This window comes from Platichthys flesus, chromosome 13 (genome assembly GCF_949316205.1).
Source record: "Platichthys flesus chromosome 13, fPlaFle2.1, whole genome shotgun sequence".
NCBI classification, from domain to species: domain Eukaryota; kingdom Metazoa; phylum Chordata; class Actinopteri; order Pleuronectiformes; family Pleuronectidae; genus Platichthys; species Platichthys flesus.
The window spans coordinates 17,990,837-18,004,058 of record NC_084957.1 but is presented as its reverse complement, the minus strand read 5'-3'; the positions used below and the strand labels follow the sequence as shown (position 1 = coordinate 18,004,058).

Here is a 13,222-nt window from a genome sequence, read left to right as displayed (position 1 = left end):
GGAGGCGAGTTTACAAGCAGCCAAATATTAATTACAACATTATCCCGTAATTAAATATGTGTTGCTGTGGATCGTTGGCTTCTTTCTCTTTTCATTTTGATCTACAGTCCTGGTAATGCACTTGTTTGCAGCTGGTAAACAACTTCACACAACACAAATGACTTCTCCTGCAGTAGAATTGGGAGGGAAATAAATGTTTGAGGCCTAATATTTTTTTCTGAAATTAACAGAGCCGAACGTATGTCTCTTAAAAAATAATTTTTAATGAATTGATCATTTTTAAGTTCTGACATGATTTTAAATGTGCACCATGCAGACCCCACATAAAGAGACTATAAATCCAATCAGCTGACGCACCATAGGTTATAGGTGGAGTTCCGCTAAGATCATATCTTTCAAACTAATTTGCAAGCTCAACAAACGCAAAAGAAGGAAAAAAAGAAATCAAGTGACGGAACACCCCCCCCCCCCACCCCCCTCCCCACAAACATTTATACCTCCCATAATCGCGTTAATTAAATTTCCGTCGAATTAATTAGACACGCAGGCCAGCAGCCATACACAGCCTCCACGCATGGGGCCGATCCACCGTTGGCATTTTTAATGACCCCGTAATTCAATTAACCGCCTCCATCAGCTCCAGCATTGATTTGTGGAGGAAGAGAGAGAGAGCGAGAGAGAGAGAGAGAGAAGGAGGAAGAAGAAGAAGAAGAAAAAAAAAAGCTGCTGAAAGTTGAATTCTGCAAAGTCGAGGCGGCCTGTAATTGCTCAAGACACAGATCGGAGAGAAGAGGGGGTGGGGGGGCCGGGCTGAGGTGGCCGTGTATAAATAGTGTGCTCTCAAATACACAGTCACAACAGCAGGAGTGATCTCACCTCCTCTCCACCCCTCCTATCTGCCGCTGCTGCCAGCCTCAGCCCCCCCAAAAAAACACAGCGCTACGTCCGTGAGCAGTGGTGCCGCTGGTGTGGTGGCGTGTGCGCACAGAGACAGACGAGACGCGACTGTGCCCCGTTGTATTCCTGGCGGTCCACGGTGGATTTCCCCTGACCAGGACACACTACTGAGCGACGGCAGCGACCATGGAAGAGCTTACGGCATTCGTGTCGAAGTCGTTCGATCAGAAAACCAAGGAGAGCACCAAAGAGAGTATCACGTACAGGGAAGTTTTGGAGAGCGGCTTGAATCGGGCGAGGGAGCTGGGCAGCCCGGAGACAAACCTGCAGGACATAGCGGAGGGCACCCACTGCCCGGTGCATCTGTTCAAGGACCACGTCGAGCTGGAAAAGGAGAAACTCAAGGACTTTAATGTTTCCAGAGGGACAGACGGTAAGATTTGGTCTGTTTTTTTAATTTGAACGAACCGCCCCGTGCAGGGGATTGTGTCGGGGAAATGTCTCAAGTTCAGTTGTCTTGAATCGGCAGCGAGGCTTTCTTTTCTTTCTTTTACAAACCCCTGCACATCCGTGCGTAAAACGGTTTTAATTCCACCGCCGTGCGCCTTCACTTCGTACACGGACAAAGTTTACGCATTATTCTCTTTATTAAAACGATTATTTTTACAGAGCAGGAGGCGGGCCCATGGTCCGACCGTCGTTTTAACTATTTGAGGATTGTTTTCAGACATTCAGCCTCGGGTTCAAACGAAAAAAAATAATAATTATTATCTATTGTTTCTGTGGCGTTTAGACATTTTATTTAACCTTATGTAATGAACAATTTAACATTGTTTGCAAAAACAAATAAAGATCTTTCAATAACCCAAATTAAACCTTCAGCATTTCCAATTTACTTAACTTGTTTCTCTGTTAGTATTTTACAGAGCCTTTATTTTAAAATGTGGCTTCATTTAAAAGTATAACTGCAACCGTATTCTGATATAGTTTCTCTTTTGTATGACGTGCAATATTCTTTACATTATGTACCCCAAATCAAATTTCAGCTTCTTATAATTTGAACAATCTGCCGTTAAACAAATGAAAAATGAATTTTCCTTCAAAAACCCTCAAATTTATGAAATATTAAAAATGTGCAGTGAGACAGTTGGACAGGCCGATGTGCAGCGAGGACACGTTCAGACGTTTAGTGAGGGTTCTTTAACTTGTTTCTATATTTATCCTGTAGCAGCAGTGCAAATAAGGCTCTGCACTTTTCTCTATTCTTCCTTTTTACTTTTTCATTAAATCCAGACCACAGGGAGGAAGTCTGTCTCTCTCTGTGTGCGTGAGTGTGTGTTGTGTGTGTGTGTGAGAGAGAGAGAGTGTGTGTGTCTGTCTGCTTCATTTGATATTTATATAAAATCAAATGCTTTTCAGCTGTGGGGGGAAAAAACACACTTTCACGTCAACAAACTACAAACAACAAAATGCGACAAGAACATTGAAGTAATTGCAGCAGTTGTCAAGTCTGTTACTAATAATAACGACACACATAACAGCTAATGGTGCAGCATATAGTCCAATTAAAATATAATAAAGCCTATATACTGACAACCTAAAAAAACTAATAATAAATTGCTCCACATATTTGTATTTATAGTCTGGAGTAACTCCTCTGTGGTTCCCTGGAGCAGGTAATGGGCCTAAATCTTTCTCAGCTTCAGTCGGGACTTTAAATGGCTTATTAATGTGACATGGCACGTATTGACTGATTTACCTTTACAGCTGCACTGACACAACTCACTGACTTATGGAGGCTGGAAATGTGCAGCCACAGGGCCCTCTCTGGAAGAATTAGGGTGTATATGTATATATGTGTGTGTGTGTGTGTGTGTGTGTGTGTTACAGTCAACTAAAAGGCCTAAAGCAGGGGGCCCAGTGTTGGCTATGGGGGCTCCACTACTGTAGGCTATATGTGCGTAAGAGTGAGAGAAAGGCCGTGATGGGTGCGCTTTTACGCGTCTCCCCCAGGAGGCTGTAATGTCCAGTACTGAACGCGTCCTCTCCTCTTCCCCTCTCCCCCCTAACCCCGGGCCGCTTAACAGGGATATACGAGTGCAAGGAGAAGAAGGAGGACGTGAAGTCGGAGGACGAGGACGCGCAGGGCAAACTGAAGCAGCGGAGGAGTCGCACAAACTTCACACTGGAGCAGCTGAACGAGCTGGAGCGGCTCTTCGACGAGACGCACTACCCGGACGCCTTCATGAGAGAGGAGCTGAGTCAGCGGCTGGGGCTGTCCGAGGCCCGGGTGCAGGTGAGGACCCCTCTGCCTGGTGTTTCCCCTTTTACTAACTGACGCATGTGTCTGTTGAAACACGGATCTGCAGACCGAGCCACAACACAGGAAACCACGTTTGTCCCACAACATTTGCGCAGAGACTGTTCGTCTGCAGCGATCACAGCCTCCTGCTCCACCACACAGTGTTACTGTTGCTTTGATGGATATTATTGTAAGACGATGCATTGGCTGATATATTTCTTATAATATGTGAGTGAGATGTTATTCGATTAGTAGTTGCATTCCCCAAAAAATTTAGAAGAAATCAAAATATTGCGCCACAAATGGAAAACAATAAATTCCATGGTTTCCTCTTAAACTTATTTACCCGTAAAATAATTAATGTTATAAAAAGAAAAGGCTAGAGGGGAAGTTTGTTGCCCTTTTTCTCTTCTCTTTCATTCTAAATAATTCAGTTAGCCGGGTTCGAGTTCATGTTGATCATGTTTTCAACCTTGCAAAAAATGCTACAAAACGAAATACTGGCTGAGCCTCAGGTCTTGTTTCAATAATTATAAAATGTGTTAAAAATTACAAAACAAAAAATAGTGTAGGGTTTTTCTCCTGTATCTTCTGTGATGTCAATTCATTATGTGTCCTGCAACATGCAATAAAATTAAAAGCCCATCAGTCTCCAGGCTGGTTGACCCCACAGACCTCTGAGATTAATGATGCAGCCTCTGTCCCCTCCAAAAGCTCCAAGTCTGAAATATTTTTACAATATTCCTGCAGAGATTTTTAACTCTGCTACTCTGCCATTTGTGTGAAATTCTGCAAAACATTGACTGGATGCATTGGGATTCAAATAATTCAAATTTAGGCTGAATATTTAACCATATTTGTCCGGCATGTGTTTCCTGTGAAGTAATTAACAAGGAGCTAAACAGCAAAAACAGAAATTCAGTATTTATAAAGGCAGTGGTTTGGTATTATAGATATCAAACAAGTTTAATCTGCTGTAAATCACCCGGGATTTACGGGCGTCCATCAGCAGGCCTGCAGCCTCCACTCCTACGATCCTTGGAGGAGGAAGAGGAGGATGAGGAGCAGTGACGAAGAAAAAATCCCCAGCAATGATTAAAATGAATGAAGAGCCTGAATGGCTGCTTCAGGGGACGCGCTCTTATGTCAACTCGTATCCCTCCTCATTTTCTTTGTAATATCTGCCATAGGCTTGATGTAGTGTCGCCATAAAAACACATTAGAAATAACTCGATTCTGGCCCAACTCTCGCTGCTGTTCACCATCTAATCGGATGAATCCAAAGCCATCACGGAGCTTTATAAGCCCGTCGACTACCGGTTTGAGTCAAACAAGGTCGGACTTGCAGGGCCACACTTGCAGTTATCACTAATAAAGTGTGAATTAAAAATAATTGATGGTGTACATTTGCTTGGTAAAGACCCCAAGTTTGCGTTTCCTGTGCGTAAAGTGGATTTGGACGCACAGGAGACGTCGTTTGTGTCTTATTGGAAAATTAAGCATTTTTTTTAAAACCCCCATGTTTTGGACACTTTTAGGGACACGCTGCCTCCTCACTCGCTCGCACACACTCGCACACACTCTCCCTGTGTGTTCGAGTGAATTGCAGCCATGAGAACCTGCGCTCCGAGCAGCTGTCAATGAATCTAATTGAAAGTTATGAGAGCTTGGTGAGGAGCAGGCAGTAATTCGGTTAGGACTAATATCTTTGGGTTTCTGGCGCGCTGCTAAATTAAATGTCATTATTCACTGTCTCTAATAAAAAATCAAAAAGGAAATGAGATTAGGGTATTTGTGAAGCGCATCATTGAGTGGTCCTTAATGAAGAAATAACTGTCTGAACCAGTGTAGTTCACTTTGCTTAACATACTGGCGCGTAATTGGAATTGATCTCGGTGCCCGTCTAATATTAGCCTTGATTTATCTGAGGGGTTTACTGTGCGTCTATGCAAAATCACCTGGGATTTTCATGAACACCTTTTCTACCATAATTTAACCGCCGAGCAGCTCACAGCTCAGCGCCCCAACACATCCATGAGAATGCAACGTGGGCCACTATTCATAATAACAACAACTGTAATGATGACAACAACAACAATATTAATAATGATAATGATAACAACAATAATAGTAATAATTATAATAATAATGTTATAATACTTAAATTAAATTAGTATAATATATTTATGCTTATTAAATATCAGGCTGGAACATATTACTTTAACGTCCCCGCAATGTGTGGACATACAATCTTTAGATTTAATTTTAAAGGGCGAAACAATATATCTTCACATCACTTTTTCATTATTGGAAAACGCTATCGACCGCGTGGCTGCCGCAGCCTCATCCACACGACGTCGATCGTCGCGCCACGCAACTTAAAATGGCTCCGCGGCACCTTGACTCATCCTCCTCCTCATTATCTTCATCCTCGTCCTCCTCGTCAGTCTGTGCCCTTTGTGTAATTTCGCATCTGTAAATGATAATCAGTGCGGGGTGTGTGTGTGTGTGTGTGTGTGGGGGGGATAATGTTATTCACGGAGGCAAATTAGGCTGATGATGATTAACAATAGGCCGGAGCCTGAAGCCTGCAGCTCCACAGACACTCAGCACACTGCAGGGGGCTTAACGAGGATTATTTCTCATTTAAAAAAATATCCTTTTAAACCAAATGTCACAGTATAATTCCCATAATGTTCCCCCAGCCTCTGTGAGCCTGCGGTGGATTACTCACTGCTGAGTTTACAGTGAACTTAGTTGTTTTTGATGACCTGTAAAACCACTGTGTTCTCATAATAACTGTGAAGCCCAATGATAAGTTTATAACGTGTTTTATATTCACCTATATCATATTTTACTGTGGGTTATTTTCCATAAATCTTGTTAGTTTCCCATAAATGTTTTTATTATAGAAGTATTTCCTAGTACATTTTTTACCAACTGACAAATTTATTAAAATAACATCTGGAATGAAATAAAAAAATACATTTTTGTTTTGATGTCTTTGTCTAATATAGGATTTACTTTTTCATTCACAGGTCTGGTTTCAGAACAGAAGAGCAAAATGTCGAAAACAAGAAAATCAAATGCACAAAGGTAAATATCCCTTCTTCAGATTTTGTATATTCCTTTTTTGTTTTGGTTATTTTACTTTAACTCTTTGCACTATTTTAAAATTTCTTTTTCACTGCACGTGGAAAAACAACTCTGACTTTCTCATCTCACATAACAACAACTGTCTGGCCGTCTGACAGACATCTTTCCGTTCTCTCCAGGTGTTATTCTGGGCAGCGGCAGTCACCTGGACGCCTGCAGAGTAGCACCCTACGTCAACATGGGCGCTCTCCGGATGCCCTTCCAACAGGTAGGCCTCCTTCTCCTTATTAGCTGACGAAGCTTGAAAAATGTAATCGAGTCTGCAGTAAAAAAAAAAAATGCAGGCAGAGTTGCAGTAAAATTAAAAAAAAGATGATTACTCAGCATCCTGTGATGCAGGGGTGGCCACTGAGGAATCTGAAATGGAGCTACGGGTGTGATTCCCAGAGTCAGAGTAGGCTTTCTATATTTGTACATCCACATGAATCTAGGCCACGAGTATTAGATGGAAGGGATGTGTGTTGGAGGAGGGAGCAGCTCCGACCTCAGTGCACCTTTCAACTCGTGGCTGCGTGGAGAGGCTCGGCCTCTGCAGGCAGAGGGGAGCAAGGTGGACGGACATTTGATCTGCTGCTATCTGCTTTTGTGTCCTGGCTGCTTTGTTGCCTGCTTGACCCTGGTGAAAAAGCAGCGGCCTAATTAAGCCAACAGCGTGGCACATAAAAGAGAGGATGAAAGCAGGGGAATGGAGTCGGGCTCTTATGGATATTGGCGTTGAGCTGCACTTGCAGGGGTGGAGGCTCGAGGCCTGCATACTGAGAGAGAGGAACACTGTATGAGGGTGAACCAGGCAGTGCGCACAGGCTGCACAATGCAGCAGACGCATAGAAAACAACTGAATGGACAGTCTTGTGGTGGGGTTGGGAGATGACTTGACATCGCAAGGTGTGAGGGTTAAATGAGGCCGGAAACCGTTGCATCCATCTTCAGGAATCCAGAGAGAAAAGCTGCCACAATCCTCTCATATAAAATAAATTAAAATACATATGCACGCTGGGAGTTTGTGACACATGTACATACATGTGTGTGTGAAGATATATCATTGAACACACACGTCAAACCTCCACCACCTGACGGGGGTAGCATTTGTCTCTGTCGTCTCCTCCATAAAATCTGTGGTTCTATTGAGTTTCCCCTTTCATTGACCAACTTCAGCTCCAGTCATCCTCAGTATTTCTAGGCTCAAATATGAAAGGCAGCAAAGCGGCAAAAAATTATTTTTTGTCGAGTTAAAACTTTGACTTTATTTCATTCTATTTTGGTTGGAGAAGAAAGCATGAAATAGTTGAGTTTTCCCACTTCTTCCTGTGGTGTTTGAAACACATGAGAAATGGCAACAGGCTCAGTTCGCTCCCTCTGAAGTGAGCGGATGCTTAATTTTCACCTACTTCTTATAAAATAATTGCCAAGAATGTGAAAACTGATATTATATGCTCCTTATGGTTTCTTTTTTTCCCTTGACTCAGGAATATGTCTGGATAAATATTTATAACTCCAAATATGTGAATGTCTTTTTAGTGCAAAATTGTTTATTTATGCAATTGAATACATAATCAGGATAACAAGACTGCATATTTCCAAGGGTATAACGGCGTCCTCAGTCTGAATTAAACAAATCTGTTCTGGGTCCTAGAAAGACTTTGATTCTGGATGATTAAATTGGATGTGGTGTCTGAGAGCAATGTATGATTCATTAACTTTTAGAATAGCTGACATGAAGAAAGGGCTCAAGTGGAGAGTGCAGCCCTTAAATATTTTCTTAGAAAACATAGTGTAAGCAACAGCTTTGAGGGGGTCAAATTTGAGGGGGTATTTAATAGTGTCAGAATGTGAAACCCGATCCTAGACCCTCTTCACACACACACACACAGACACAGACACAGACACACGGCCCCGAGGCTCCGATGCCGACTAATTTTATATTTCGCTATCCTGCAGGTCCAAGCCCAGCTCCAGTTGGACGGCGTCGCCCACTCACACCCCCACCTGCACCCTCACCTGGCTGCTCACGCTCCCTACCTGATGTTCCCACCCCCTCCCTTCGGACTACCAATCGCATCTCTCGCCGATTCAGCCTCTGCAGCGGCGGCAGTGGCGGCGGCTGCCAAAAGCAACAGCAAGAACTCGAGCATCGCCGACCTGCGACTCAAGGCAAGAAAACACACCGAGGCTCTGGGACTCTGACCCCACCGGGCTGCCCCTCCGCTCGCCTGATGCCCTTAATCGCCTCTCACACAAGACTGGGCTTGTGAAAGGGCCGTGACACTCACAGCTAAAACTAAACTAAACAAAAACACTGAGTGAGAATGAAAAGAGAGGAACACATACAGAGAGGGGGGAGAGAGAGTATGTGTGGGAGAGAGAGGGGGAGAACAGTGGAGGAGGAAAATAAAAAGAAGGAGGGAGTGAGAAAATTGTCACAAAACCAGCTGCCAAAACAAACCACTTGTAGAGAACGGTAATTAAATACCAATGAAATCACCTTTTACTTTTCGCCCCAACAGGCAGGACTTCTGCGGGGCCAGTGGCTCAGTCCACTCCAGGCACAGATCACATCCCAAGGACCGTACAAACACATGTGGATGTCTGTCTGAGGTTCGGGCCGGGGCCCGTCAGACCAGAGGACGTTAGAACAAAGCAAACTGGCAGGCAGCAGCAGGGCCAAAAGCAGAGCCTCGCTGACGCTGGCTGCCGCCATGTTGACAATGCGAACGGGTTGAGCATGTGGGAAACAGACTCACACACCACCTCACCGAAGCATTGGAACAGCTCTCACCTTTACACCCCCCCCCCCCCCAACCCCCATAGAAAAATGAAGGAAAAAAAAACTTTAAAAAAAGGCCATATTTGTCTCCAACCACTGTGTTCCATGCTGCTGCCAAGTGCATGAGCTCTAATGGAGGACCATTCTGGGACTGGCCTCCATCCACACCTGACACACTCGCTCGACAACTGTTTTTAACACTGCCATTCAACACGCCGGCAGCCCCCCCGCATCTCCAAAGTGAAAGATCTCCATTACGGTTTGATATCCCTCTTCTTCTGGACTTGTGCTATAGCAAAAAAAAAGCAACAACTCCTTTTCCTTCGCCGCAGAGGGGAGAGACATTTTCTCTGTGACGCTGGGCATGTGTCGGTGAGGTCCGGTTTGCTTTCTCCTCACAGCGTGCTCCCTCTGTCCTGATTTCTTTCTGTTGATTGTGTTGTATCCTGGGTAAAGAAGTGATGATATGCCTTTGCACTTCAGGTCTTGTATGTGGGTGTTTACAAATGGCACTTACAAGCAGATACTACTTTGCTAATTAAAAAGGGGGGAGGGGAATTTGATATCGTCATGTGATCAGCAAAACGGACATTATCTTGGACAAAGGGTATAAATGCGATTTTTTTTCTTCTTTTCCTTGGAATTCTGAAAATATGAAGAAAGCATCAGTCTAACTGAAATGCAATGGTGTGCAGTTTAAGTGCAATACTGTAAATAGCAAAACAAAAAAAGAAAAAAGAAGTAAAAACAGCTAGCGAGTTAGCTCTCAACGATAAAGAGACCCAATGATTTTCTGTTGCTTTCCGTGCACTGTTGGAGTTTTGAATTTCCTTTGCCAAACACACCAGTCTCTTCTACAGCAGTGTATATTTTGTTGAGTTGAAGAAAAGTCACTCGAAAAACCAGGTGCCATATCCCGCCGACCCTCCTATGTATCCAAGTGGTTTTGTATACATCAGGTACAGTTGTCACTTGTTGAGGAAGACATGAGCACATTTTTCTAAGCTGCAGAAATAAGGGGTGAATAAAAAAAAAAAGATCTTCGCTCCTCTACTAACACGGGAGAAAAATCTACCTACTGATGGATTTTTTGGGAAAATGTTCGTACTAGAATCAACAAATCAGCATTGTAATCCAAAACCGAGCAGTTGTTTACAATATGATTCGCTTAATTCTGCATGTTATATGTGACATTTCATCGTTTGATTTCCACCTAATCCAGACTGTGTTTCACAAATTCCTCGCGACATGTGGATTGTTTTTGAAAACTCAAAGATTATTTTGACAACCTATTCAACGCTGCGGTCAGAGCAGGCGACACACGTGCAGACCCGCTCGCGGCCTGCGTACCTCTAACAGTCTCCAAACCAACAATCTCTCTGTTCACAGACCTCCATTTAGAATCGTTTATCTATGTCTCCATTTTAAATTAAACATATGGGTGTTTTATTTATTATTTTGTCAAAAAGGTTTATGAAAGATGAAATAGTTGAACTACAAGTGTACATTTTTACATGGCTTTGCATTTATTTTTGTATGTTTTCTTTTTTTTTTTTAAGTGTTTGAATTAGGAGGTGTGGCTGTAGTGCATTGTTTGCCTAAAAAAATGTAGCGTGTCCAAGTTTACAAACATTTCAGGGATGGTTGAATTTAATAATACTCCATGGAATTTGTTGTACCCATTTAAATGATTCATCATTTCATATGCAAGCATGCCTAAACATGAATCATCGTACAGTTTGTTTTTTTCCCCCGTTTGATTCACAAATTATGAATGTACATCTTGTACAAGTAAACTATCAATAAAGTTATAAATATTTGTACTCAAGCTTTAAAATTTGACTTGTTAACCCGCACAAGAAACATCCAGTTTCATTCAGCAACGTACTTTGCACACAAGAACACAAACGAGACAACAACCCTCGTGAATTAAAGACGCAACTGACCGCACTTTAAAGAAGGCAACAACTCTCCAGAGCTGATCCCCTCCCCTTTAATATCTCAAATATTTTCGATCCTCGCGCACGTTCCTGCTCTCTCCACGCCTCACACCGTGTTGGGGCTGATGCTCATCAACTGTCTCAACCTGTCGATCAATATCAATATCGTTCAAAAGTTGGCATTCGCACAGACTCCGCGTTAGCCGGCCCAGCTCATCCTGTCCATTATGAGCCTCACAGCGACAGAGAAAATTGAGCTGCTATAAAATCCAGATGCACCCCCCCACGAGCGTGGAGCCTCGTGCAGGGGACGACTCTCTGCATGTGATCGTCAAAATGACATAGATAGCGTTTGTGCGGGGAAGAAGCGGCAAAGAGACATCGTCAAATAGAAGCAAGATGGCTGTAACTGGAGCCTGGAAGTGCAGCGGGGGAAACAGGCAGCCACAGGAGAGGCGTGTGGGATAGTGGACGCGTGACATGTAACGTGCTCTGAGCTCAGACGGGGATCTTTTCTCCTCGCTCCAACGGCGTTGATTAACTTTGAGCAGATGATGTGAGAAGGTCAGGAGTGGCCACGTGTTCATCAGCGTCTGCATTTGAATCCAGACTCCCCACGACACACACACACACACACACACACACACACACACACACACACACACTTTTAAGGATTATTGCTCTCCACATCCATTTGTCTGACTCACACATACTAAATTTTGCACTTCTATAATGCTCAAATCATGGGCCTGCCTTATTTTTAAGTACATCAGCTTCCACCGGGACCTTAATTCCAGATGTGTGTACACAGAGTAATTAGACCATGTGGTATAGTGGCCTATTGTCTGAACCCCGTACAGGAATTAGTCCAAATGGCGTCCTGTTGAGTGCAGTACCCCCTAGAAGGTCGTCGTGCGTTCAATTTGTACCTCTCTGCTCATACATCAAGATTGAGTGATATAGTCGCAGACGGATGGCTCCGTATTTACCCAGTGACCCCTCCGGCTGGGGCCTGCTGGGCCGGCTCTGGAAATAACAGCATCCTTTTATGTGTACTAATAATTAGCAAGGCACACTCGGCCATCCATCAAGCACCAATGAGCCAGGGCTGCTTTGTCAACATGTTCAGGCACATAAAGCTATTTATGTTGGCCACAGGTAACCAATACACAATAATATATTAATAGAGAGGGGGAGGAAAGTGTGTGTGTGTGTGTGTGTGGAAATTAGTGGACAGCTGTGCTCACTATTAAATTTACATCTGGATAATCGTTAATGAGCTTCACTTTTTCTTGTGTCTGAATTTCCTTGTTGTTTTAAGAGAAGTGTGCAGCTGAGCCTGAATTCATTGAAACATTTATTATGAAACAACTGACATGCTCTATATTATGGGATGGAGTTCAATGAGTACCTACCAAACTGTAACAGTGGCTGTTTTGATCTTCAGAAAATGTCCCATTCTGCTTCAGACGAGCTGGGGGCTGCAAAACATGGGAGTCCCAGAGGTCTGAGCCGCGGTGGTATGCTGCCGCTACGGCTCATCAGCGGTCAAGTGCTCAGGGGTCACGTGAAAATAGTTTTTATCACATTTCATTCTCATAATCCTCTTTGAAATGTCACACACAACTATGATCAGACGGAATGTGAGCTGTCGCAGTCTTAACGTAAATCTGGCAGTGGTGTGAAATGACATGACAGAGCTTATAGGCCTGAGAAGACAGTGAATATTTAGCTCAAGAGACACGGAGCCGGAGCGTTTAGTCAGTGTAACTGTATCGAAATACCTCGAGGAGCTACTTGCCGCAGCTCTGAAAATAACCGTCTTGTGTTTGGTTTAGCTGAGAGTTGTTTTTTTCTTTTGGGGTTCTGTTCCGGCAGCTTCAGCTTGTAGCTTGAAGTGAAGCCACCCAGAGAAACCTCAGCTGAAAACAATTGAGCTGAAGTGCTGAAGTCACTACGGTCGGCAGCGGATCAAAAGGACGCCTTTCATCCCAGTTTGTTTGGGCTAGACTCGGGTTTGCTTTGTTGGCTAATGCTCATAAATGTATCTGGAGTCATCAACAGTGCAAAACTATATTAAAACTAACATTTTAAGTCTGGGTCAACACTCAAGATTTCTTCTTTTTTTGTTTGCAGAAGAGGCGGAGAGTGTCAAGAAATGAA

At 43.5% G+C, this 13,222-nt stretch overlaps 1 protein-coding gene across 3 annotated transcripts; it reads left to right on the top strand.

The window, feature by feature from the left end:
• The first annotated feature begins 879 nt into the window (after window positions 1-879).
• shox (shox homeobox) lies at window positions 880-10,909 on the top strand. 3 transcript variants are annotated; one of them, XM_062401922.1, is made up of 6 exons: window positions 880-1,330; window positions 2,985-3,193; window positions 6,238-6,295; window positions 6,475-6,563; window positions 8,294-8,506; window positions 8,860-10,909. In XM_062401922.1, the coding sequence occupies exons 1-6, from the start codon at window positions 1,084-1,086 to the stop codon at window positions 8,947-8,949; spliced, it is 906 nt and encodes a 301-aa protein (XP_062257906.1). In that variant the 5' UTR covers window positions 880-1,083; the 3' UTR covers window positions 8,950-10,909. The 3 variants fall into 3 exon arrangements, with proteins under 3 accessions (XP_062257906.1, XP_062257905.1, XP_062257904.1); XM_062401921.1 differs by lacking the exon at window positions 8,860-10,909 and having other exon boundaries at window positions 8,294-8,601; XM_062401920.1 differs by lacking the exon at window positions 8,860-10,909 and having other exon boundaries at window positions 6,454-6,563; window positions 8,294-8,601.
• Window positions 10,910-13,222: the final 2,313 nt, after the last annotated feature.